Below are 27853 nucleotides of genomic sequence, written 5' to 3'. Positions count from 1 at the left end.
AATTCTTAGGAACTTCTGATGATGAGAAAGAATTGGCACGTGATAATATGCACTTTTTAAGTCCAAAGTGCACATTACCACATCTTTCCCTAACAGGGGAATCGTGGAGCGAATGGACTCCATTTTGAACCTTTTATCCTGTTCCTGTGTCCCAGCGCTCTCACAGGAGCGAAGAAGATGACCGCCCCTTGGTCGACCGCGACCTGGAAGTGACGCGGCTGCGGTGAACCGGAAGTGGATTGCCTGTTCACCGCCGAAATACCCGGCGCCGGCGTTCTCCAGCGTTCTGCTGAGCCTGCTTCCTCCCGGCCCCGAACGCCTGCGAAGGGTGCACCCTTGCAGGGACAACATGCAGGTATGTCTTGGGCCGTCATCCAAGGTCGAGAGCCCCCCAGGGGGAAGCAACCTTCTACCAGGAGCAGCGCTGCACTGGTGCTGCCGAGGGACCCAGTTACTAGGGTGTCAGCAATACAGAGGACATTCAGCGGGAAGGAAGAGGCCGAGCCCCCCCGATCCACACTCTCTGTAGGGACAGCGAATCTCTCGTCGTTCCCATCCACAGTGGGACAGGAAAAACACTGAAGGGTGAGGGTCCTTTTAAACTCTCGTGGTTTCCTGTCCCACTGTGGATAAGAAGGACGTCCTCCATGGTGCTGTCAGGTGGTGACCTGGAAAATAAAGTTATGGCTCGGGGGAAGAAGTGGAGCATAAAAGGGACACGCAATAACGGAAATACCCCTGGTCCTTAAGGGGTTAAAAATAAATTATACTCACCCAATTCCATTGAAGCGAACGTCTCCTGTAATAAAAAAAAAAATTAATAAAAAATCACTCACCTCTCAGTTGCTTTGTCCCACGCCGTAATCATTGTCTGGGGATAAACAATTTTCAACCTCGATGGTTCCAAGATGCGACCGTCCAGGCTGAGAACCACCGATGAGTGAGCTGATGCGAGTGCAGCTTCAGTGAGCAGCGTCGACATCATTGAGGTTACCGCCAGGCTCCTGAACTGCGGTGACCTCAGCACCATGAGAAATTGGAATGGACGTTATACTTGCCAACCATGTCTGATTTTTAAACAAAAAAAAAGGGAAAAAAGGTGCGTTTTGTTTTTATTTACAATAAAAGACTATTCTGGCTGTGTCTTTATTTATAATATAACTATAGGATGATTAACGGATAGGTATCACCACCGCTACAGGGCAAAGCTCCAGAATTGGCGCATCTAACAGATCTGCCTTTTCTGGGCGGCTGAGAGCTGCTATTTTTAGGCTGCCGAGGGCAACAATGTTGATGGCCCCTTACCAGCCTGAGAATACCAGTCCTTAGCTGTCCGCTTTAGCTTGGCTGGTCAACAAAAATAATTTAAAAAAATACGGCATGGGGACCCCTCTATTTTTGATAATCACACATACAGGACACAGAAAAAAGGGAAAAAGGCCTTACAGCAGGCATCTGCCAGTACTGAAGGCCCTCTTGCTGCCGTCATCTTGGTCCATTGGTAAATCTCATTTTCTATATAAAAATCAATTGCAAGATCAAGTCCGTTAAGGGAACCTAGAAGGTATAAATTTTTTTTTTTTTTTGCAAATAAAATACAGGACAACTTTATGAATTAAGAAAATCTTTATTCACAATACAACTGAATACACATATAGGCAGTTTATAAATATAGAGGGAAGGAAATATTGGGGAAAAAAAAAAATGACTGGATTCCATAAAGATTAGATAAATTAAAGATCTGATGGCCGGTGTGGTGGATGTCAGTGTAATCTTATCTGTATTACAGAATGGGTCGCTCTTCACACACTAAGCAGGCAGCTCTGAAAGAAGGGGGGGAAGATTTTAAAGAAATAAAAAAGACCCCCCCCCCATCTAACTATTACATAAATGTGTCTACAAGTGCAGAAAAAAAATAATTAAAAAAACAAAAGAATAAGCCCACCTTATGTTGTGTATGCCACCGCATTGTATAACCAGTAGTCACACCTTCATGATGTTAGATTTCTGTATTAAATGTACATTCAAGTCTAACCTTAAAGTGAATGCCCGCACCCTGAACACCATTTATTAGATAAAAATCCTTTGCTGAATGACTTCTTAAATAGATTTTTATTGAGGTCGGATTTTGAGCTCATTATGAGGGGGGCAATTAAAGTGATAACATTTTATCTGTTATCACCACTAGAGGGAGTGCAAAAGCCAACTGCATACAGTGAACTCCATTATCTACTGTGCTCCCTCCAGTGGCCGTTACTGGAAGAACATCTTTTCCATCCATGTCCATCTAGGGGGATTTGGAGCTCTGACTGCTATAAAAGATATATTAAAAGTTAATTGGCTTAGAAAAACGAATTTAAAAAAAAAAAACGGACATTTTAAACTCTACATCTTTGGTTCCACGAAATTTAAAAAGTCTCAATCTCCAGGAGATGGACAGAATGCACTAAAATGTCAAAGTGACAGTGATTGTGTGGCTTGGTGCATGAGCTGGGTGTTTAAAATGTATATCGAGCCTGTTGTGGAAGCATAAGGGTTAACTAGTACAGAAATCGAAGGTGAATTGTAGAAATGAAGATGATGGTCAATGGTCAACAGAAGTAGGGGACTGCGGGGGGGGGAGCGATGGCAATTGCACAATGAGATCTCTTGTAAAGCTTAATCTAGTCACACAGTCCATAAAAAAAAAAAAAAAAAAACAACAATAACCACGCAAGTCAAACATCCCACTCCATGACATTGGCAGCTTGAGACAGACGGTACAGATTCCAGCTATTAATGAGCAGTTGTATCAGTGCCGATCAGTGCCGTCCCTGCATGGCAGACATACAGTGCAGGGACCCATCTGGGGGGTCCTTCATAGGAATGTGCTAATAAAATAAAAAAATTTAAAAAAAAAAGGGGGGGGGATGTGGTGTCAATAATTGCATATATAATTGAACACATTCTGGGATACTGACTTCTGCATCATCATGATCCGCTTTCTTTAGTCTATTACTGCAATACAGAAAAATTGGACAGAATAAAAAAATCCAGGAGCAGCCACTGAGGACAGCCGGCCGCACACGTTACAGAGTTCGTCCTGAGTCGCGTCACACCTCTGCTTCTGGACAGACTGACAGTTTAGGGCAGAAATGTTTGATCTTTGAGCAGCAAAAGCCTTCATAAAAGCTTCCACGCACATAAAATGGGGAAGGAGGGGAAAAAAAAAAAAAAGTAAAATAATTGAAAAAAAGTGTGTTTGAAATTTTCAATTCTGAAGCCATTAAAAGTTAAAAATCGACAAATGACCAGTGCAGTCCAGCAGAAAAAAAAAAAAAATAAAAATAATAATGAAAAGAAGTCATGTGCAGGCCTTCATGCTGTTCAGGTATTAACACTCAGTGAGGCAGTCGTGGGGCCCAGCAACACTGCGTATGAAAAGAACCATCCAGAAGTGAAAGGGTTCAGAAAAGAATTCTGTGAGATCGGCGCTAGTGTCTTGAGCGTCCACCCTCAAATGCGTGATGCTCTTCATGGGCTGCAAGAGAATAAGGCGCTGGTCAAGATCAAGTGCTCAGAGCTACATAAAAATGTATTATACTCCAGAGCTGCACTCACTCTTCTGCTGGTGCAGTCACTGTGTACATACATTATATTACTGATCCTGAGTTACATCCTGTATTATACCCCAGAGCTGCACTCACTATTCTGCTGGTGCAGTCACTGTGTACATACATTACTGATCCTGAGTTACATCCTGTATTATACTCCAGAGCTGCACTCACTCTTCTGCTGGTGCAGTCACTGTGTACATACATTATATTACTGATCCTGAGTTACATCCTGTATTATACCCCAGAGCTGCACTCACTATTCTGCTGGTGCAGTCACTGTGTACATACATTACTGATCCTGAGTTACATCCTGTATTATACTCCAGAGCTGCACTCACTCTTCTGCTGGTGCAGTCACTGTGTACATACATTATATTACTGATCCTGAGTTACATCCTGTATTATACCCCAGAGCTGCACTCACTATTCTGCTGGTGCAGTCACTGTGTACATACATTACTGATCCTGAGTTACATCCTGTATTATACCCCAGAGCTGCACTCACTATTCTGCTAGTGCAGTCACTGTGTACATACATTACTGATCCTGAGTTACATCCTGTATTATACTCCAGAGCTGCACTCACTATTCTGCTGGTGGAATCCACTGTGTAATTCCTGCCAAACTGACCTGTTATGTAATAAATACTAGTCTGATTCATATACTGAAATAGATCTGATTAATTACTCATCTGTTCTTAGGAGGAGGTTCGGCCTTTAAGTACAACTGCACTTAAAGGGAGTGTTGTGTTTGGAGATGATCTGTGGATGATAAAACACTGTTTACTTCTACGAGACATAGCCTTTACATTATGGAAGACCTGATCACCACATGCCACAAAGCAATGCCTTTCTCTGCTGCACAGCGCAGCCTGCCTCCATTGCCCCCTCTAGTGGCAGTTTCTCTGCATCAGCCTCCTATTCAAACTGCAATACTTTCCTCTGTTGCCAAGAGTACAACTCCAGGAAGATCCAAGCATTGAAGAAGCTGCCATACTCCTAGAACTCTAACAGCTGCCTGGCAGGGGGCGTGGAGTGCAGGAGCCCCCTCTGATTTAATATGGACAGACTAACCCAAAGTATAAGCTCCGGGCACAAGTGCAGGCACTTACGCTTATAAAATACAGCTTTAAAAGACGTGTTTGGCAGAAGTTCGTAGATTTTTTCTAGAACTGTTGCTTCACCGACGACGGAGGCGTTTCCATTCCAGACCTGGACAACATCTTCGCGGTCACGCACACTCACACTGACACCGATCACTTCATCCTCTGAGACCACAGGAAAGACGACAAGTTATAGCATTGAGGGGGAAAAAAAAAAATTAATGAGTGGACATTGGCCTGCGGCAAGACAGCCTGACACTAACCTGCGGAACAGCGGTCTGTAAACTGCTCACCAATAGTAGCTAGCAATAATTCTTTCCAAACGAGGGCCTGGAAGAGAAATATAAAGTGACATGTGCTCCCCCCGCACTACTGACCTCCATAGAAACCTACAGTGATCCGGGATTAGGAACCGACCCCTTCCCTTTTACATTTGTCACATGCCCACAAGACGCACAATAACGGGTGTTAGCAATGGACACCGTGCATGACCATCACTCCCATAATGAATGGAGATGGGCTGGAGCATGCACACTACCACTCCGTTCATACACAGAACGCTCAGACCCCAGTATTTGCGATTAGTTGGGGTACCAGTGGAGGAACCCCAGTGATCACACACTTAATCCTGTAGTTAACTGACATTTTCATGGCCATGAGTGATTAGAATAGAAGAAAGTCTGCAAAACATTTATCGAGAGAAATCGGCCTCTTTCTCCAATTCTCCTCCTGAACTCACTCACGCTACAATGAAAAAAAAAATAAAAAAAAAAAAAAAATCCATATTGGTCAAGGAAAAAAAAAAAAAAAAAAAGTGACCGCTCGTTGAGGCATCACATTACAGCTTGAGAGGGAGCGAGTGGAATACACCAGGCAGCTTTATAGTCCGTGCAGGATTCACAGCAACACTGCTTAGTACTGCTGTATAACGTCTACTAAGCTGATGGTGCTTCTGAGCATGTGCTACATAGAGAGAGGAGAGCAGGGATCCATCATGCCTCCCATACACAGACATCATAGCAGCTAATCTCTACCCACTAGCTCAGAGATGACAAAAACAAACAAAACAAAAAAAAAAAACTACAACCCCTTTAAATGTACACAGCAGTGAGAAAGCCCTTATATCACAAGCTTTATACCGCGCTCTCTTTCGGGACTTTCATTTTCCATACTCCTCCTTTAGCGTTACTCTCTTCTTCCCTGAAAGACAGGACACAGGTTATTTACATTTGTCACAAATCCTTGGGGTTACGACGACCACGAGGCCAGAAGTTCCCCAACTTCAAATGAATACTGTAAAGAAACAAGGGTGACTGCACTATGGCCATTTTCTTTTGGAACCAGCACCACCTCTGTCCACATGCATCTATTATCAGAGCTCAATTCACTTCAATGGATGTGAACAGCAATGACCTACAACAGCTGATGACAGGGGTGGCGATATCCATAGTAGAAAACCGCCATGTTTATCCAATTCAGGAGCACACCGCTTCCCTGCCTCCCAGAATCCTGCTTGCTCGGGGGCAGGTGCTCCTGTTTCATTGACCATCTGGCCCGAACTGTGCGTTCTCCAATGGTGCTGTAGAGGCAACGCTGCCCTTGCAGCATGGGAGCAGTACTGCAGTTAGCCGACATCAGGAGCCAATGGTGCATGCCACTGAAGCCAGCCAAGGTCACTAGAAAAGTGATTGCAAGCAGCGCGCATGTTAGGGCCGGTGACCTAAGCAACGAGCTATAAAATTAATTAATGGTCTCAAGCACTTTCTAACTTTACACATCCTTTAACATTGGAATAGCCCTTTAAATGCTGCTGGTCGTAGCTTACCATAGTGGTTTCCGCTCTCCCCTCATTAAGTGGTAGCTACATCTTAGAGGTAGGTTTGTCACTGGGGGGATATTGTTATACACACTCCAAAAACTCTGCAAGAGAACAAAAAGGAGGAGACGTCAGTTGTGGCCAGCAAAAATACAGCTGGAAGCTTCAAGACCCCGAAACTGAGTGCGCCATGTTCCTTCACAGGTATCAGACAGAGGTCCCTTTACACCCCCCCCCCCCCATTCTCCCTCGTGCCCATGTTACCTGTATTGTTTGCACGGTGTAGATTTTCTTCAGGTTGGATTCGCATTCTGCTGCAGTCGTTCCGGGGAGAGATCTGCGGAGAGAAGCCAAAATATCACAGGTACATGGGAATGCATCAGGTCAGCAAAGACTAAGCTGGTGGACTTGGCCATACATGCAAGGGACAATGGCAAGTCAGGAGGCGAGACACGAGATCGGACAAATGAGGGGCTCTGCAGACAGTCCTGTGAGATTCCCTCCCAACATCCCTCATACTGGGGGTCGCAGATAAGGAGGGTTATGAAAAGACATTGATAACTAAGTGTCCCAGAGGAGTTATGACCACAACAAAGTGCAGCTCAACTTCCGTGTGGTCTTTGGTCAATTCAGAAAATGACAGACTTTACAATCTCCTCCCATGAGAAGGAGCTCACTGATGGATTCTTAGAAAACTCATTCTGCAGAAGAACAAAAAGCCAAACCGATGCAAATTTTTTTTTTTTTTTTTAAATTGGTGAAACGTGCACTAGAAAGAAAAAAAAAAAAAAAAAAAAAAGTGGTGCCTCCAGATGTGACGTGTCTATATCCTTCAATGAACATTTCCCCCAGTGGGAGCTCAGAGAAGAAGGACCACGATGGTCATGGAGATGTTCTGAGCCTAAGCAGTTGCTATGAGAAGACCTTGTAAGAAACGGAGGTAGAGCTCCTCAAGGCGGAAGAAAAGAAAAAAAAGTTTGATGCCAGCACAAGAGAAGAAGCATTCATCCCATGGCAGAGTGAATGACACCACTACAGAGGACAAGTAAACAATCCTGCAGAGGACGGTGCCAGGAACATGTCGCTCTACAACAAGGTCACCAAGTAATCAACAAGGTCATTTATACAAAGTGGAGTCATCACCTCTTCTGACATACTTGTATACCACCCATGACGATTCTGGATCAGCGTTTCTTAAAGTCTTGCATTGTGCAGTTACTCCATTGTTCCTCCTGGAAATGTATGACTTAAGGTACCTTCACACTGAGCAACTTTTGAACGAGAACGATAGCGATCCGTGACGTTGCAGCGTCCTGGATAGCGATCTCGCTGTGTTTGACACGCAGCAGCGATCAGGATCCTGCTGGGACATCGCTGGTCGGAGCTAGAAGGCCAGAACTTTATTTCATTGCTGGATCTCCTGCTGTCATCGCTGGATCGGCGTGTGTGACGCCGATCCAGCGATGTGTTCACTTGTAACCAGGGTAAACATCGGGTTACTAAGTGCAGGGCCGCGCTTAGTAACCCGATATTTACCCTGGTTACCATTGTAAAAGTAAAAAAAAAAAAAAAAAAACACACAACATACTCGCATTCCGGTGTCTGTCACGTCCCCCGCTGTCAGCTTCCCGCACTGACTGTGAGCGCCGGCCGTAAAGCACAGCGGTGACGTCACCGCTGTGCTCTGCTTTATGGCCGGCGCTGACACAGTCAGTGCAGGGAAGCTGACGGCGGGGGACGTGACTAGGGTTGAGCGAAACGGGTCGAACATTTTCAAAAGTCGCCGACTTTTGGCTAAGTCGGGGTTTCATGAAACCCGATCCGACCCCTGTGCGGGGTCGGCCATGCGGTACGCGACTTTCGCGCCAAAGTCGCGTTTCAATGACGCGAAAAGCGCCATTTCTCAGCCAATGAAGGTAAACGCAGAGTGTGGGCAGCGTGATGACATAGGTCCTGGTCCCCACCATCTTAGAGAAGGGCATTGCAGTGATTGGCTTGCTGTCTGCGACGTCACAGGGGCTATAAAGAGGCGTTCCCGCCGACCGCCATCTTACTGCTGCTGATCTGAGCTTAGGGAGAGGTTGCTGCCGCTTTGTCAGAAGCAGGGATAGCGTTAGGCAGGGTCCATTAACCACAAAACCGCTTGTGCTGCAGCGATTTGCACTGTCCAACACCACCCTCGGTGTGCAGGGACAGTGGAATTTTTTTTTTTTTTTTTTTTCCCCTCAGCGCTGTAGCTCATTGGGCTGCCCTAGAAGGCTCCCTGATAGCTGCATTGCTGTGTGTACGCCGCTGTGCAAACCAACTGCTTTTTTCAAAGCACAAATCCTCTTGTTCCTTCCTTTCTGCACAGCTATCTTTTTTGTTTGTCCACACTTTTTATTTCATTTGTGCATCAGTCCACTCCTTATTGCTGCCTGCCATACCTGGCTGAGATTACTGCAGGCAGGGAGATAGTAGCTGCCTGCCATACCTGGCTGAGATTACTGCAGGCAGGGAGATAGTAATTGTAGGACATTCCCTGTTTTTTTTTTTTTTTTTTTTTTGGTGGGAGATTAAGATTGGCAATTTGGCATTTCTGCTAGAGTGCCATCCCTGTGTGTGCCATCTCTCTCACATAGTGGGCCATAGAAAGCCTTTTCATTTTTCTGTATTTTTTTTTGTGGGGTGTATAAATTCTCCCTGATAAAAATACAGTGGGAGATTAATATTGGCCTTTGGGCTTGTGTGCCAGTCCTGAGTGTGCCATCTCTCTCACAAATAGTGGGCCATAGAAAGCCTATTTTATTTTTTTTTGGGTTTTATAAATTCTCCCTGAAAAAAAGGGAGATTAATATTGGCCTCTGGGCTTCTGTGCCAGTCCTGAGCGTGCCATCTGTGCCAGTCCTGAGCGTCCCATCTCTCTCACAAATAGTGGGCCATAGAAAGCCTATTTAATTTTTTTTTTGGTTTTATAAATTTTCCCTGAAAAAAGGGAGATTAATATTGGCCTCTGGGCTTGTGTGCCAGTTGTGAGCGTGCCATCTGTGCCAGTCCTGAGCGTGCCATCTCTCTCACAAATAGTGGGCCATAGAAAGCCTATTTAATTTTTTTTTTGGTTTTATAAATTTTCCCTGAAAAAAGGGAGATTAATATTGGCCTCTGGGCTTGTGTGCCAGTTGTGAGCGTGCCATCTGTGCCAGTCCTGAGCGTGCCATCTCTCTCACAAATAGTGGGCCATAGAAAGCCTATTTAAATATTTTTTTGGTTTTATAAATTCTCCCAGAAAAAAAGGGAGATTAATATTGGCCTCTGGGCTTCTGTGCCAGTTGTGAGCGTGCCATCTGTGCCAGTCCTGAGCGTGCCATCTCTCTCACAAATAGTGGGCCATAGAAAGCCTATTTAAATATTTTTTTGGTTTTATAAATTCTCCCAGAAAAAAAGGGAGATTAATATTGGCCTCTGGGCTTCTGTGCCAGTCCTGAGCGTGCCATCTGTGCCAGTCCTGAGCGTCCCATCTCTCTCACAAATAGTGGGCCATAGAAAGCCTATTTTATTTTTTTTTTGGGTTTCAGAAATTCTCCCTGGAAAAAAAAAGGGAGATTAATATTGCCCTTTGGGCTTGTGTGCCAGTACTAAGCGTTCCATCTCTCTCTCTCTCTCAGTCAGTGGGCCATAGAACGCATATTTTTGGTTTTATTTGTTTTCTAAATTCTCCCTGAAAAAATCATTTTATTTTATTTGGTTTCTAAATTCTTCCTGATAAAATCATATTTTTTTTATTATTTTTATTTCTAAAGTCTCCCTGAAAAAAAAAAAAAAAAAAAACAACCAAAAAAACAGTGGGAGATTAATATTGGCCTTTCTGCTTGTGTGCCAGTCTTGACTCCTGGGTGTGCCATCTCTCTCTCTCTCTCTCTCTCTCTCTCTCTCTCTCTCTCTCTCTCCAATTGTGGTCCATAGAAAGCCTATATTTTTTTTCCTTGATTTGGGTTCTAAAATCTACCAGAGAAAATAACTACATCAATCATTGGTAGAAAAATATTGGCCTCTGGGTTTGTGTGCCACTCCTGACTCCTGTGTGCGTCATCTCTCAGTCAGTGGGCCATAGAACGCCTATTTTTGGTTTTATTTGTTTTCTAAATTCTCCCTGAAAAAATTATTTTATTTTATTTGGTTTCTAAATTCTTCCTGATAAAATCATATTTTTTTTATTATTTTTTTTTCTAAAGTCTCCCTGAAAAAAAAAAAAAAAAACAGTGGGAGATTAATATTGGCCTTTCTGCTTGTGTGCCAGTCTTGACTCCTGGGTGCGTCATCTCTCAGTCAGTGGGCCATAGAACGCCTATTTTTGGTTTTATTTGTTTTCTAAATTCTCCCTGAAAAAATCATTTTATTTTATTTGGTTTCTAAATTCTTCCTGATAAAATCATATTTTTTTTATTATTTTTTTTTCTAAAGTCTCCCTGAAAAAAAAAAAAAAAAAACAACCAAAAAAAACAGTGGGAGATTAATATTGGCCTTTCTGCTTGTGTGCCAGTCTTGACTCCTGGGTGCGTCATCTCTCAGTCAGTGGGCCATAGAACGCCTATTTTTGGTTTTATTTGTTTTCTAAATTCTCCCTGAAAAAATCATTTTATTTTATTTGGTTTCTAAATTCTTCCTGATAAAATCATATTTTTTTTATTATTTTTTTTTCTAAAGTCTCCCTGAAAAAAAAAAAAAAAAAAACAACCAAAAAAAACAGTGGGAGATTAATATTGGCCTTTCTGCTTGTGTGCCAGTCTTGACTCCTGGGTGTGCCATCTCTCTCTCTCTCTCTCTCCAATTGTGGTCCATAGAAAGCCTACATTTTTTTTCCTTGATTTGGGTTCCAAAATCTACCAGAGAAAATAACTCCATCAATCATTGGTAGAAAAATATTGGCCTCTGGGCTTGTGTGCCACTCCTGATTCCTGTGTGCGTCATCTCTCACTCAGTGGCCCATAGAAAGCATATAGTTTGTTACATTTGTTTTCTAAATTCTCCCTGCAAAAATCTATTTTTTTTTTTTTGGGGGGTTTCTAAAGTGTTCCTGAAAAAAATAAAAATAAAAAAAAAATAATAGTGTGACATTAATATTAACATTTGTGCTTCAGTGACAGTCCTGCGTGTGGGGCATCTCTCTAATTTGCAGCCACCAAAAAAAGAGTGTGTAACATTGGGCCTGATTTTCGCTGTGGTCTCACCAACCTGTAAAGGGGTAGCTAAATCATACAGAAGTTATAGCTCACCGTGTAAGTTGTGTGACTGCAACAAATAACGTTAGTTTGGTTACGTTTTTAAAACAATGAGGAAGTCTAGTGGAAGAGGTCGTGGCCGGGGGCGTTCATTGTCAGCTGGTAATGAGGGTAGTGGTAGTGGTGGAGCATCAGGTGGTCGTGGGGGAAAAAATATTGCACCTAAGTCTGGAGCTGTGGAGCCAGGTTCGTCGTCCGGCTACACAAGGCCTCGAACGCTCCCTTTTCTGGGATTAGGAAAACCGCTTTTAAAGCCGGAGCAGCAAGAGCAAGTTTTGGCTTATCTTGCTGACTCAGCCTCTAGCTCTTTTGCCTCATCTCGTGAAACTGGTAAAAGTAAAAGCAGCGCGTCGTTAGTGGATGTTCACGGTCAGGGACAAGTCACTTCCTTGTCCTCTTCAGCAAAAACAACAACAGAGAAGAATGCAGCAGGCGACACAACGGGTTACTCCATGGAGCTCTTTACACATACCGTCCCTGGCTTAGAAAGTGAAGCAGTTAACAGTCCATGCCCATTACAAATTGAATCTGACATGGAGTGCACTGACGCACAGCCACAGCCAGACTACTATGCTGGTCCTTTGACTCAGACCACAACATTGCCCTCGCAGGGTGCTGATCAAGAATCAGACCCTGATGAGACTATGTTGCCCCATCACGAACGCTATACCACCGAACGACACGGTGACACAGACGAAGTTGCGCAGGAGGTACAAGAAGAGTTATTAGATGACCCAGTTCTTGACCCCGATTGGCAGCCATTGGGGGAACAGGGTGCAGGCGGCAGCAGTTCTGAAGCAGAGGAGGAGGAGGGGCCGCAGCAGGCATCAACATCGCCACAGGTTCCATCTGCCGGGCCCGTATCTTGCCCAAAACGCGTGGCAAAGCCAAAACCTGGTGGAGGACAGCGTGGCCATCCGGTTAAAGCTCAGTCTGCAATGCCTGAAAAGGTATCCGATGCTAGAAAGAGTGCAGTCTGGCATTTTTTTAAACAACATCCAATTGATCAGCGCAAAGTCATCTGTCAAAAATGTTCTACTTCCTTAAGCAGAGGTCAGAATCTGAAAAGTCTCAATACTAGTTGCATGCATAGACATTTAACCACCATGCATTTGAAAGCTTGGACTAACTACCAAACGTCCCTTAAGGTTGTTGCACCCTCGGCCAATGAAGCTAGTCATCAACGCAACATCCCTTCCGGCAGTGTAGGACCACCATTTAGCGCACCACCTGCTGTATCTGTGCAGGTATCTTTGCCAGGCCAAAGCAGTCAGGGTCAGGGAATCACCAGTTTCGTAGTAGGAAACACTGCATCTAGGGCACCGGCGGCAACAATACCATCTCCCACCGTCTCTCAGTCTGCCATGTCCACCGGCACCCCCGCTAGTTCCACGATCTCCAGCTCTCCAGTCCAGCTCACCCTACATGAGACTATGGTTAGAAAAAGGAAATACTTAGCCTCGCATCCGCGTACACAGGGTTTGAACGCCCACATAGCTAGACTAATCTCGTTAGAGATGATGCCCTACCGGTTAGTTGAAAGCGAAGCTTTCAAAGACCTGATGGACTACGCTGTACCACGCTACGAGCTACCCAGTCGACACTTTTTTTCCAGAAAAGCCATCCCAGCCCTCCACCAGCATGTTAAAGAGCGCATCGTCCATGCACTCAGGCAATCTGTGAGCACAAAGGTGCACCTGACAACAGATGCATGGACCAGTAGGCATGGCCAGGGACGTTACGTGTCCATCACGGCACACTGGGTAAATGTGGTGGATTCAGGGTCCACAGGGGACAGCAAGTTTGGGACAGTTCTGCCTAGCCCACGGTCTAGTAAACAGTTGTCTGTAGCCGTTCGCACCCCCTCCTCCTCCTCCTCCTCGTCCTCCTGCAGAAGCAAGAGCTCGTCCACAGACCGCAGTCGCACAAACACTCCATCCGCACCTGCCACTGTTGCACACCAGGTCTCCCATTATGGGGCAGCTACTGGCATACGTCAGCAGGCTGTATTGGCTATGAAGTGTTTGGGCGACAATAGACACACCGCGGAAGTTCTGTCCGAGTTCTTGCAGCAAGAAACGCAGTCGTGGCTGGGCACTGTAGATCTTGAGGCAGGCAAGGTAGTGAGTGATAACGGAAGGAATTTCATGGCTGCCATCTCCCTTTCCCAACTGAAACACATTCCTTGCCTGGCTCACACCTTAAACCTGGTGGTGCAGTGCTTCCTGAAAAGTTATCCGGGGTTATCCGACCTGCTCCTCAAAGTGCGTGGACTTTGCGCACATATCCGCCGTTCGCCTGTACACTCCAGCCGTATGCAGACCTATCAGCGTTCTTTGAACCTTCCCCAGCATCGCCTAATCATAGACGTTGCAACAAGGTGGAACTCAACACTGCACATGCTTCAGAGACTGTGCGAACAGAGGCGGGCTGTTATGTTTTTGTGGGAGGATACACATACACGGGCAGGCAGTAGGATGGCAGACATGGAGTTGTCAGGTGTGCAGTGGTCGAAGATTCAAGACATGTGTCAAGTCCTTCAGTGTTTTGAGGAATGCACACGGCTGGTTAGTGCAGACAACGCCATAATAAGCATGAGCATCCCCCTAATGCGTCTGCTGATGCAAAGTTTGACGCACATAAAGGATCAGGCGTCTGCACCAGAGGAAGAGGAAAGCCTTGATGACAGTCAGCGATTGTCTGGTCAGGGCAGTGTACATGACGAGGTACCGGGCGAAGAGGAGGTGGAGGATGAGGAGGATGATGGGGATGAGTATATTTTTAATGAGGAAGCTTTCCCGGGGGCACGGGAAATTGGTGGCGTGGCAAGGCCGGGTTCTGGTTTTTTGAGGGACACAAGTGACGTAGATTTGCCTGCAACTGCCCCTCAACCAAGCACAACCGCAGATTTGACAACGGGAACTTTGGCCCACATGGCGGATTATGCCTTGCGTATCCTCAAAAGGGACACACGCATTACAAAAATGATGAACGATGACGATTACTGGTTGGCCTGCCTCCTTGATCCTCGCTATAAAGGCAAATTGCAAAATATTATGCCACATGAGAACTTGGAACTAATATTAGCAACAAAACAATCAACTCTTGTTGACCGTTTGCTTCTGGCATTCCCTGCACACAGCGCCCGTGATCGTTCTCACACGAGCTCCAGGGGCCAGCAGACCAGAGGTGTTAGAGGGGCAGAAATCAGAAGTGGCGTTGGACAGAGGGGTTTTCTGACCAGGTTGTGGAGTGATTTTTCTATGACCGCAGACAGGACAGGTACTGCAGCATCAATTCAAAGTGACAGGAGACAACATTTGTCCAGTATGGTTACAAACTATTTTTCATCCCTTATCGACGTTCTCCCTCAACCGTCATTCCCATTTGATTACTGGGCATCCAAATTAGACACCTGGCCAGAATTGGCAGAATATGCATTGCAGGAGCTTGCTTGCCCGGCAGCTAGTGTCCTATCAGAAAGAGTATTCAGTGCTGCAGGTTCAATACTAACAGAAAAAAGGACTCGTCTGGCTACCCAAAATGTAGATGATCTAACCTTCATTAAAATGAACCACAACTGGATTTCAAAATCTTTTGCCCCACCCTGCCCGGCTGACACCTAGCTTTCCTATGAAAAGGTCTTGCCTGTGGACTATTCTGAATGACTTTTCCAATCTCGTAATTTTCTTCACCTGATTGTCCAGCATACGACATGTTTCCACCTCACGAAATGGCCAAACTCCCCACACGGGGCCGTGCTATCGCCACTTTGCGCTTGGACCCTTGAGAGTGCTGTTTGTCTGAAGAGGTGGGTGTGGCCGCTTTTGGTCGACGGCACTGCCACTGGGTCCCTCATAGTACAATAAAGTGTCTCTGGCGGTGGTGGTGCGCACCCAACGTCAGACACACCGTTGTAATATGAGGGGCCCTGTGCCTGTACCGCCGGCCACAAGACAGTTCCCCCCCCCAGCTCAAACAGTGCTGTACCACTAGCAAAATTATCTCTCACAGCTTCACCAATGTGTAGTCTAGCCGCTGACATCCTTCAATGCCTGGCACTGACAATACCATTGTTTTGACATTTTTGTTATGTTAGGCCTTCGAAGCCTGTCTGCGGTCCCTTCTTTCTACAACTACTACACTGACCAGGCCACTGCTGGCCGTGTTACCCTGGAACCAATTTAAAAGTGCCTACAGTCAGCCCAATTTTGTTATGTTAGGCCTTCGAAGACTGTCTGCCGTCACTCCTTCCACTAGACTTCCACTGACCATACACTGCTGCCCATGTACCCCTGGAACCAATTTAAAGTGCCTACAGCCAGCCCAATTTTGTTATGTTAGGCCTTCGAAGCCTGTCTGCGGTCACTCCTTCCACTAGACTTCCACTGACCAGACCACTGCTGCCCGTGTACCCCTGGAACCAATTTAAAAGTGCCTACAGCCATGTGTTATTATTTTAGGCCTTCGATGCCTGTCTGCGGTCACTCCTTCCACTAGGCCTCCACTGACCACACCACTGCTGCCCGTGTACCCCTGGAACCAATTTAAAATTGCCTACAGCCAGCCCAATTTTTTTATTTTAGGCCTTCGATGCCTGTCTGCGGTCCATTCTTTCAACTACTACTACACTGACCAGGTCACTGCTGCCCGTGTACCCCTGGAACCAATTTAAAATTGCCTACAGCCAGCCCAATTTTTTTATTTTAGGCCTTCGATGCCTGTCTGCGGTCCATTCTTTCAACTACTACTACACTGACCAGGTCACTGCTGCCCGTGTACCCCTGGAACCAATTTAAAATTGCCTACAGCCAGCCCAATTTTTTTATTTTAGGCCTTCGATGCCTGTCTGCGGTCCATTCTTTCAACTACTACTACACTGACCAGGTCACTGCTGCCCGTGTACCCCTGGAACCAATTTAAAATTGCCTACAGCCATGTGTTATTATTTTAGGCCTTCGATGCCTGTCTGCGGTCACTCCTTCCACTAGGCCTCCACTGACCACACCACTGCTGTCCGTGTACCCCTGGAACCAATTTAAAATTGCCTACAGCCATGTGTTATTATTTTAGGCCTTCGATGCCTGTCTGCGGTCACTCCTTCCACTAGACTTCCACTGACCACACCACTGCTGCCCGTGTACCCCTGGAACCAATTTAAAAGTGCCTACAGCCAGCCCAATTTTTTTATTTTAGGCCTTCGATGCCTGTCTGCGGTCCATTCTTTCAACTACTACTACACTGACCAGGTCACTGCTGCCCGTGTACCCCTGGAACCAATTTAAAATTGCCTACAGCCAGCCCAATTTTTTTATTTTAGGCCTTCGATGCCTGTCTGCGGTCCATTCTTTCAACTACTACTACACTGACCAGGTCACTGCTGCCCGTGTACCCCTGGAACCAATTTAAAATTGCCTACAGCCAGCCCAATTTTTTTATTTTAGGCCTTCGATGCCTGTCTGCGGTCCATTCTTTCAACTACTACTACACTGACCAGGTCACTGCTGCCCGTGTACCCCTGGAACCAATTTAAAATTGCCTACAGCCATGTGTTATTATTTTAGGCCTTCGATGCCTGTCTGCGGTCACTCCTTCCACTAGGCCTCCACTGACCACACCACTGCTGTCCGTGTACCCCTGGAACCAATTTAAAATTGCCTACAGCCATGTGTTATTATTTTAGGCCTTCGATGCCTGTCTGCGGTCACTCCTTCCACTAGGCCTCCACTGACCACACCACTGCTGTCCGTGTACCCCTGGAACCAATTTAAAATTGCCTACAGCCATGTGTTATTATTTTAGGCCTTCGATGCCTGTCTGCGGTCACTCCTTCCACTAGACTTCCACTGACCAGACCACTGCTGCCCGTGTACCCCTGGAACCAATTTAAAAGTGCCTACAGCCAGCCCAAGTTTGTTATGTTAGGCCTTCGATGCCTGTCTGCGGTCACTCCTTCCACTAGGCCTCCACTGACCACACCACTGCTGCCCGTGTACCCCTGGAACCAATTTAAAATTGCCTACAGCCAGCCCAATTTTTTTATTTTAGGCCTTCGATGCCTGTCTGCGGTCCATTCTTTCAACTACTACTACACTGACCAGGTCACTGCTGCCCGTGTACCCCTGGAACCAATTTAAAATTGCCTACAGCCAGCCCAATTTTTTTATTTTAGGCCTTCGATGCCTGTCTGCGGTCCATTCTTTCAACTACTACTACACTGACCAGGTCACTGCTGCCCGTGTACCCCTGGAACCAATTTAAAATTGCCTACAGCCATGTGTTATTATTTTAGGCCTTCGATGCCTGTCTGCGGTCACTCCTTCCACTAGGCCTCCACTGACCACACCACTGCTGTCCGTGTACCCCTGGAACCAATTTAAAATTGCCTACAGCCATGTGTTATTATTTTAGGCCTTCGATGCCTGTCTGCGGTCACTCCTTCCACTAGGCCTCCACTGACCACACCACTGCTGTCCGTGTACCCCTGGAACCAATTTAAAATTGCCTACAGCCATGTGTTATTATTTTAGGCCTTCGATGCCTGTCTGCGGTCACTCCTTCCACTAGACTTCCACTGACCACACCACTGCTGCCCGTGTACCCCTGGAACCAATTTAAAAGTGCCTACAGCCAGCCCAATTTTTTTATTTTAGGCCTTCGATGCCTGTCTGCGGTCCATTCTTTCAACTACTACTACACTGACCAGGTCACTGCTGCCCGTGTACCCCTGGAACCAATTTAAAATTGCCTACAGCCAGCCCAATTTTTTTATTTTAGGCCTTCGATGCCTGTCTGCGGTCCATTCTTTCAACTACTACTACACTGACCAGGTCACTGCTGCCCGTGTACCCCTGGAACCAATTTAAAATTGCCTACAGCCAGCCCAATTTTTTTATTTTAGGCCTTCGATGCCTGTCTGCGGTCCATTCTTTCAACTACTACTACACTGACCAGGTCACTGCTGCCCGTGTACCCCTGGAACCAATTTAAAATTGCCTACAGCCATGTGTTATTATTTTAGGCCTTCGATGCCTGTCTGCGGTCACTCCTTCCACTAGGCCTCCACTGACCACACCACTGCTGTCCGTGTACCCCTGGAACCAATTTAAAATTGCCTACAGCCATGTGTTATTATTTTAGGCCTTCGATGCCTGTCTGCGGTCCATTCTTTCAACTACTACTACACTGACCAGGGCACTGCTGGCCGTGTACCCCTGGAACCAACATCAGAAAATATAAAAATAAGTATTTTGCTTATAAAAAAGAAAATACTGGTGAGATATCAAATGCAGACATTTTAACATTAAAAACAAACACACAACTCTAATCTGGTACAGTACTAAAAATGGCCACCAGCTACAATTACTTTCTCCTGCAAGTAGTTAACTGAAAGTTTTTTTAAATTGAAAACACACATATGGCATCCACCGAGTGTTGTCCTGTCGCGTCTTCTTTATATTATTGCCGAGAAGATGCAAAATAATGAAAATAATAAAATCATTAATTACCAAAATAATAGAGAAAGTCAACACCACATTGCAAATAAACATTCATTCCAAATAAAGAAGCAGGGCGCGTCCGAGGGTGAGTATATACCTAATAAGAATATAATCACCCTCGGACGCGCAATGCTTATTTCCAACAGCCTTCCTTCCTAAGAATCAGCCCTTCCGTCGTGTAGAGAGACGTTGTGTTACACTCCAAGGTGTTCCCCAGGTTGCCTTTCCTGAGCTTCGATCTTCCGGCTCTCGTTTAGTAGTTCTTGGAAACTACTCTGCATTAGGCCTTCAAATTGGGTATGGGGTGTAGAGAGATGGTGTGTTCCACTCCAAGGTGTTCCCCAGGTTGCCTTTCCTGAGCTTCGATCTTCCGGCTCTCGTTTAGTAGTTGTTGGAAACTACGCTGCATTAGGCCTTCAAATTGGGTATGGGGTGTAGCGAGAGGGTGTGTTACACTCCAAGGTGTTCCCCAGGTTGCCTTTCCTGAGCTTCGATCTTCCGGCTCTCGTTTAGTAGTTCTTGGAAACTACACTGCATTAGGCCTTCAAATTGGGTATGGGGTGTAGAGAGAGGGTGTGTTACACTCCAAGGTGTTCCCCAGGTTGCCTTTCCTGAGCTTCGATCTTCCGGCTCTCGTTTAGTAGTTGTTGGAAACTACGCTGCATTAGGCCTTCAAATTGGGTATGGGGTGTAGCGAGAGGGTGTGTTACACTCCAAGGTGTTCCCCAGGTTGCCTTTCCTGAGCTTCGATCTTCCGGCTCTCGTTTAGTAGTTCTTGGAAACTACACTGCATTAGGCCTTCAAATTGGGTATGGGGTGTAGAGAGAGGGTGTGTTACACTCTAAGGTGTTCCCCAGGTTTCCTTGCCATTGCTTCGGTCTTCCGACTCTCGTTTAGTAGTTGTAGAAAAGTACACTGCATTAGGCCATACAAAATGGGTATGGGGTGGAGAGAGATGGTGTGTTACACTCCAAGGTGTTCCCCAGGTTGCCTTTCCTGAGCTTCTATCTTCAGGCTCTCATTAAATTGTGGTTAAATGGAACAACTGCATTTGGCGTACTAGTTGGTTTGGGGCCTACTATCGGTGTCTGCCACTCCTTGCTGTTCTCCTCCACTGAACAAAGCTGTGCCGCCTGTTTACTACGGTTGCCAATTTTGAACTGCATTTCGACTACTTACTGATTTGGCCCTACTCTCTGTGTCAGCCTCTCATTCCAGTTGTCCTCCACTGCAATGCCCCCTGGTTATTCCTGTGTTACCAATTTTGAACTGCATTTAGCCCACTTTCTTCTTTGGGCCTATATCTGTGTTTCCACTTCATCGTGCCCATTGCCCAGCCAGTGATAGATGAGTCTGCTGGTACATTGACCCATAACGCAACATTCCCCGTGCACGCTACACAACAACATTGTGACCCTGCTGAAAGTCAGGTTGCTCTTCCCGCATACCATACCACCTTACACGGGGACAAAGAGGAAGGTGCAGATGAAAGTGCAGGTTCCTTCATCAGGTGGGGGGAGGAATACTAGTTGGCGACGTCACTGGCACAGGGCCTCTCATAGTACGCAAAAGTGTTGCTGCCGGTGGGAGGCGCCCCCGCCGTGCAAACACACCGCTGTACTTTGAGGGGCCCTGTGCCAGTGCCAATGCCAACGAGTGGGCCCCCCCTGCTTGCTCAGGTTCACAGCACTTGCAAAGTTGAAATACTTACCTCTCCCTGCTCCACTGCCGTGACGTGGTCCAGATTTCCTGGGCCCACTAATTACTTGAACCAGCCCTACCCCCCACAACTTTAGCCAAATGACCCCCAATTTCAAATGCCTTCCAATTATTATAAGGTAAATTACGCTTGACAAGCTTCATTAAGAAGAATGGATGGTTTTGACATTAAAATGGCCACTCTAGGTGTTTTCCTGGCCCCCACTCACTGCCGACTATGCTGCCCCATTGACTTGCATTGGGTTTCGTGTTTCGGTCGATCCCGACTTTACGTCATAATCGGCCGATTTCACTCGACCCGACTTTGGACATAGTCGGGTTTCGCAAAACCCGGCTCGACTCTAAAAAGGTCAAGGTCGCTCAACTCTAGACGTGACCAGACACCGGAATGTGAGTATGTTGTGTTTTTTTTTTACATTTATTTACAATGGTAACCAGGGTAAACATCGGGTTACTAAGCGCAGCCCTGCGCTTAGTAACCCGATGTTTACCCTGGTTACCCGGGGACTTCGGCATCGTTGGTCGCGGGAGAGCCGTCTGTGTGACAGCTCCCCAGCGACCACACAACGACTTACCAACGATCACGGCCAGGTCGAATCGCTGGTCGTGATCGTTGGTAAATTGTTTAGTGTAACGGTACCTTAAGATAGCAGCTTAATGTTAGCAGTCCCAAGTCAAAGCTACAGAGTCAGTTCGGATTAAATAGTGTGAAAAGATCACTCCCTAGTTAGAAACTCAGGTTTACATTTCCAGGAGGAACACTATGCCTTCTGTTGTGTGATGTGACCTCTGAGACCACAGCACTTCACTAGATTACTCTTAAAATAGTTAAAGATGAAATACAACTTTAGTTAGTACAAATTAGCTCTCCTCCAGAAGGAAGGGAGCCGTCCCCTGTACCTCTCAGAGGTTTCTACACTACACACAAATGTCCGAGTCTTGGAACACAACTGGGGATAATCAGCCACATCAGACACCCGGTCTGACACCATTCAGCATATTTATTCGCTGGATCAGACTGATTGACAGGATAGATCTCAGTAGGAGGCACTAGGGATGACTTCCTTCTGGAGGACAGCAGATTTGCATACTTTCTCCTAGGAAACATTGCTTGCAAGACCACCTTCACCAAATGGGCACTGCAAGTGAAAAGCTGTACCTTTGAACCTACCCCACTTAAACTAAAACACTATTTTCATGGGGTATATTTTGCATAGCGCTGCATCCTTTTTACTTTGTGACATAACCCTAACGCCCCCCAAAAAAATCCATGTAGAGTTTTGGATGTTATAAATCCACCTATGCGAGACTGAGTCTACAGAGCCAGCTGTGGGACTAGCCCATCATACCCCAGGATACAGGACATGGTGGCTGGAAAGAAGGCACCAAACTGTCACAGGTTCATGGGTTATCACTGCAGTCAGTCACCCAGCCGATTGCTCCGCTTTCCCATTACACAGATCTTCCACTTCCTCACTGAAGATAAGGGGCCTGGCTGCACCTCTATAGTAAGAGCAATGAAGACAGGACGGACGATGTCACGGGACGGGTAGTAGTGACCAGGTACAGTAGTCACAGGCCAGGGATGACACCTGATATTATGTGCACTATGCCGTCCCAGACTGGAAGATTTCATTGCTTTTCTACTTTGCAAATACAGCGCCTTCCTTGTCTGAGGGGGTCTAGATGAATACTACAGTCAACCAGTGGATGAGAACCACATCGCAGCTTTATAGAAGATCTGCAGGTGACAGCGCACCCCTTCCTCTTATTGATGGCAAATCAAAATCAGTCTCATCATGTGATGCGACATCATGACAATGACACCTGCAGGCTACTGGGGCACTTGTGGAGACGGCAGAAGTAGGTCTTACAAGCCAGGCAATGCTTCTTGACTGTTCAGCAGACACTGAACAATCTATAATTCCTCGCTCTGTGCACCCATGGTCCTATCTACACAAGACTGTGCTGCCGAGAAGGATCTTTGGGGCAAAGGCTTTGCTTAGTCACACGTTCAGATCTTTAGAGCTTCTTATAAACAGGTCACATTTGTAAAGACAGGAAGCTGTTAAAGTGTCAGAACACCACGGTGGCTCAGTGGTTAGCACTGTAGCCTTGCAGCGCTGGGGTCCTGGATTTAAATCCCACCAAGGACAACATCTGCAACAACTTTGTATGCTCTCCCTGTTGTGTTTGCGTGGGTTTCCTCCCACACTCCAAACACTGATAGGGAATCTAGATTGTGAGCCCCAATGGGGACAGTGATAATGTCTGTAAAGTTAAGTGGAATTAATGGTGTTATACAAGTGAGTAAAAGGAAATAAAAACAACAAATAGGCCATTCTTCAGGTGGTTTCCACTTGAATGCATACAGGTAAACAAAAACAAACAAAAAAAAAAATGTCAAGGCCACAGTGAAAGACAAAGATGCTTGAGGAATGACCCAGTCGGCACATTCCGTAGATGTTTTCTGCTTGCAAAGTTTAGCGGGTACAGCAGCATCTAGAAGTCGAGGGCCAATACCCTACATGCACCATTAATCATGGAGGAACCTTTCAGGGACGAGTGTTGCGCTTTTTGTGTCCAATTACCACATGGCAAACACCACCCAAATTTCACAATGTGTTTTTTGGGCTGACCGGTAAAACAAGTAGAAGTCACTTTCCTCATCTGCAGAAGCCCAATTCCAAGCGTCGGGTCAGAATTTGCCCCACAAAATAAAAGAAGATGGCATCACCCAGGCATGGTCCGTGCGAGGCTCTGGAGCGTGGGCACAGGGTGACGCAGCACTCTGGCACTGAGATGTCATAGATCTGGAGAGACGCCAGCGGTACGTGGGTTATTATTAGTGAGGCTCTAATTATACTTCTCGGATCAGGATATGTCAAACCTCAAGGTATTATGCAATCAGAGTATTATCCTGGGAGGACAGATTACTGGCCTCTGCAAGGTGCTCCAGAATCAATGGGGCTAAAAGAAAAGAATAATGGCTGGGAGGAGTTTGGCTAATGGTCGAGTCAGGAGCGTGGGAACTATTAGTTCAAGGAGAATTAATGAAGTTGGCCCATCATAGCGCACCCCCACTCCTTTCAAGGGATAAGATCCCAGGGGGTCAGACCCCCCAGCAACCACCATAGAACGGCGAGAACTCGCCATTTAAAGAAAACCTGTATAATAGAATCATAACTTCCTCAAACTTCACATTTTACTCATTCACCATTTTTTGAGACCTCTGGCTGCCATCTGCTTGGCCTTCAGATTAAAATACCCACGAAACTGATCAGCCGGGAAAGGGAGCCAAGAAATGTCCAATGGTTGCAGGAGAATCGCATCATAACCGACAAAGAGTCACCATGGCCCAGTGATTGCAATAGAAGTTGGGTCCAAAAAATTGATTTTTACGGGTATCTGGAAGTGGCAGCGCTGCAGTCTACTGAACGCAGGTGAATCCGCATGTATTCACTGAACCGTGCAGATCCACCGCATCCAGCACATTGCATGGGTGAAATGTATCTTGCAGAGAGTCGCGCAGCATGTCCGTCTCCGCAGGCGTCGCTCCTGAAATCCGATTCACTACGCTGTAACATCTGGACGCTGCACAAGTCCACGGCGTCATGTCCGCAGCACTTACCGCACACACCCTGAGCAGGAAGATTAGGAGAACTTTTCTTTTATCTTCCTGAGATGTCACGGCAACCAGCGGCCTATAGAACGCTTCACCACCACCGTTTCCATCCCCCGACAAAGATGGCCAAACTCACTATATACTACCAGCAAGTCCTTGAAAAGGGACAAATATCTATATATATATATATATCTATATATCTATCTATCTATATATATATATATATATATATATATATAATTGTCTAAGGGTCACTTCCGTCTGTCTGTCTATCTTTCTGTCACGGTTATTCGTTCGTTGATTGGTCTCGGCAGCTGCCTGTCATGGCTACCGCGACCAATCAGCGACGGCCACAGTCCGATTAGTCCCTCCCCTACTCCCCTGCACTCACTGCCCGGCGCCTGCTCCGTAATCCCCTCCACTCACACAGGGTTAATGGCAGCGGTAACGGCCCGCGGTGTAACGCGCTCCGTTACCGCTGCTATTAACCCTGTGTGTCCCCAACTATTTACTATTGATGCTGCCTATGCAGCATCAATAGTAAAAATAGGTCATGTTAAAAATAATTTAAAAAAAAAAAAAAAAAAAAACTGCTATACTCACCCTCCGCCGCCTTTGCCGCTCCTCGCCACGCTCCCGGGACCGCTCCATTGCAAGCGGCAGCTTCCGGTCCCAGGGCTGGTGTGCGACAAGGAACGGTCATGTGACCACGACGTCATCATAGGTGCTGCTCACACCAGCCCTGGGGCCGGAAGCTGCCGCTTGCAATGGAGCGGGAAAGGCAGCGGATGGTGAGTATAGCAGGACTTCAACGGGCCTTCGGAAGGTGAGTATATGTTTTTTGTTTTGTTTTTTAAGTCTCTATACTACGTGGCTGGGCAATAGACTACGTGGCTGGGCAATAGACTACGTGGCTGGGCAATAGACTACGTGGCTGGGCAATAGACTACGTGGCCATGCATATTCTAGAATACCCGATGCATTAGAATCGGATAGATTATATATAGATATCTCTCTCTCTCTCTCTATATGTATATGTATATAGATATATATTCTCTCGCTCATTGGGAGGGGGTGACATACCCTCCTCCCCGAAAAACGTGATGAAACCATTTTATGTACCCCAGAGCGGTAACAATGGACACTACAGTTCGCCTGTCGCGGGCGCTCTCGCCACCATCAGACTTTCTTCCTCCCTTTCTCTTCATGATAAAAAAAAAGTAACAAATTGCATCAACCAAAACGGAAAAGAATTTAAAAAAAAAAAAATAATAATAATAATAATAATAATAATAACAACAATAACAACAACATTTTATATATAATATATTATGTAATAAATTATTTTACAAAAAAAAAAAAACTAACAAAATTGTAAGATCTGGAAACATGACAAGAAACCCAACAAAGAGCCGGTGACCGGGTCCCAACCCCCCGAGCAGGAGGTGAGCCTGTAACTACCGGGGGAGGGGAGGCCGCACATCACGGGCCGGGGAGGCTGACAGAACAGACGAGCGGCGCCACCTTCCCTCCCTGCCCCCACAGCAGCGGCCGTGCGCCCCCCGGTACCTGTCCAGCCAGAAGGTCCACGGGGAATTGAGCGGGACGCCGTCGGAGCCCGGGTGCTGCGGCAGCTCCAGGCCGGTGAGCTCGCTGCCGCCGTGATGGTTCAGGTGCAGCTGCTCGTCGCTGTCAGCCTTCAGCTGCCGCCGGTCCGGACCCGCGGGGAGCGCCATCTTCCTGTGGACGCGCCGCTGACGCCCCGCCCAGGCTGCCATCGTCACGGCCTACGTCTCTGCTGACTCACGGAGCTGACCAGGCCGCACGGCGCGGCTGCTATAGCAACGGTGCGCGTGACGTCACTGCCGCCGTCTCCTGATTGGACGGGAGGCGGAGCGATCGTGATAGGTCGGCGCGGATGACGTCACTGCCCGGCGCAGATCGCTCAGTCTCTCATCGGGGTCCGCGCGCCGTGTGCCGCGATGCGATCAGATCTCCTGCGATAATCGTCCACAAGTCGTCACACAATGTGGTTCAGCTCATCAACCCCCCATATTTTTCTTCCTAGAGCTAGCACATTTTTTCTTTTTTTTTATTTACCAATGGCGCCACTGATTTAAAAAAATTCCAAATGGGACAAAATAATTGTCGGAATTAAAAAATGGTGGAATCGGCGTTTTTTTTTTTTCAGTAAAAATAACCCGGTAACATCATTCTGCCAAACTTCTATGGATATTTTATTGTTTGTTTATTTTTTATTTATTTTTTTTAATGATGTAAATAAAGAAAATGAAACGATAATAATAAAATAGCATATACATATTTTTTTCTTATTGTTTTTTAGAGAATTGATTACCCAGGAGCAGAAGAGGAGGCGGCCGGGGGAGGGGAGGCCCCGAGTCTGCGGCTCCTGATACTTTACATGGGGAAAGTTTGCCACGTCTTATCTTATTGGAGGGTAAAACTGGAAACTTTGTTTCTTTACCCCGAGAACAAAGGAATTTATTTGGAAAACATTTATATAATGTTTACAAATAGCAAATCAATTAGAAAAAACAAGGAGAATGTCTCCAAAGTTATAAAGTGAGGACGGGACCCCCTGCATCCAAGCCCCCAACTCACGACCCCCTCTGGTATTTACTGAGGTCCAATCTCTATATCCACAGCTGCAATTAAAAAAAAGTGCAAAAAATAAATAATGGCGCCGTGCTTAAAGGGGTTGTCCGGGACTTTAACACTGATGGCCTATCCTTAGGATATGTCATCAATGTCTTATCGGAGCCACACCCAGAACCCCGCCAATCAGCTGCTCCTGGTATTGACCCGAGCTGCACAACACAGCTCCACGGAAGTAATAGTGGCCGCGACCAGGTACTGCACGTCCGCCCCCTATTTATCTGAACTACGGGCAGACATCCAATATCCAGCAGCCACCATTACAGCCGTGCTGTGCCGCTTTGGCCAATACCGGGAACGGCTGCTGGGTGTCACACACCTTCTGATAAGACATTGATGACCTATGCTAAGGATAGGCCATCAATGTTAAAGTCCTGGACAACCCCTTTAAGCACTGGGCTAGTGTCCATTTTTCGCACTTATGTGTTTTTTTTTATCCCTCCTCTTCTTCCTTTTATTAAATAGTAAATACAATGACCCGGTAACGTGATTTTCTAGCTCAGGACGCATATGCTGATAGCAAACTTGTAGAGGTGTTTCCCCCCCCCCCCCCCCCCTTTCC

General features: G+C 46.3%; 1 protein-coding gene across 1 annotated transcript; it reads right to left on the bottom strand.

Annotated features, from left to right (window-relative positions):
* Positions 1 to 1607: 1607 nt before the first annotated feature.
* On the bottom strand, positions 1608 to 26389 carry EIF4E3 (eukaryotic translation initiation factor 4E family member 3). The gene is made up of 7 exons (XM_069736478.1): positions 26185 to 26389; positions 6779 to 6851; positions 6524 to 6618; positions 5838 to 5898; positions 4962 to 5028; positions 4708 to 4863; positions 1608 to 3520 (listed from the first exon to the last, which is right to left on the bottom strand). Exons 1-7 carry the CDS (start codon positions 26349 to 26351, stop codon positions 3474 to 3476), a joined length of 666 nt encoding a protein of 221 aa, XP_069592579.1. The 5' UTR covers positions 26352 to 26389; the 3' UTR covers positions 1608 to 3473.
* Positions 26390 to 27853: the final 1464 nt, after the last annotated feature.

The sequence above is a fragment of the Ranitomeya imitator genome, chromosome 8, assembly GCF_032444005.1.
Source record: "Ranitomeya imitator isolate aRanImi1 chromosome 8, aRanImi1.pri, whole genome shotgun sequence".
Taxonomy (NCBI): Eukaryota; Metazoa; Chordata; class Amphibia; order Anura; family Dendrobatidae; genus Ranitomeya; species Ranitomeya imitator.
Note: the sequence above shows the minus strand (reverse complement) of the source record. Positions and strands in the feature narration are given on the sequence as shown.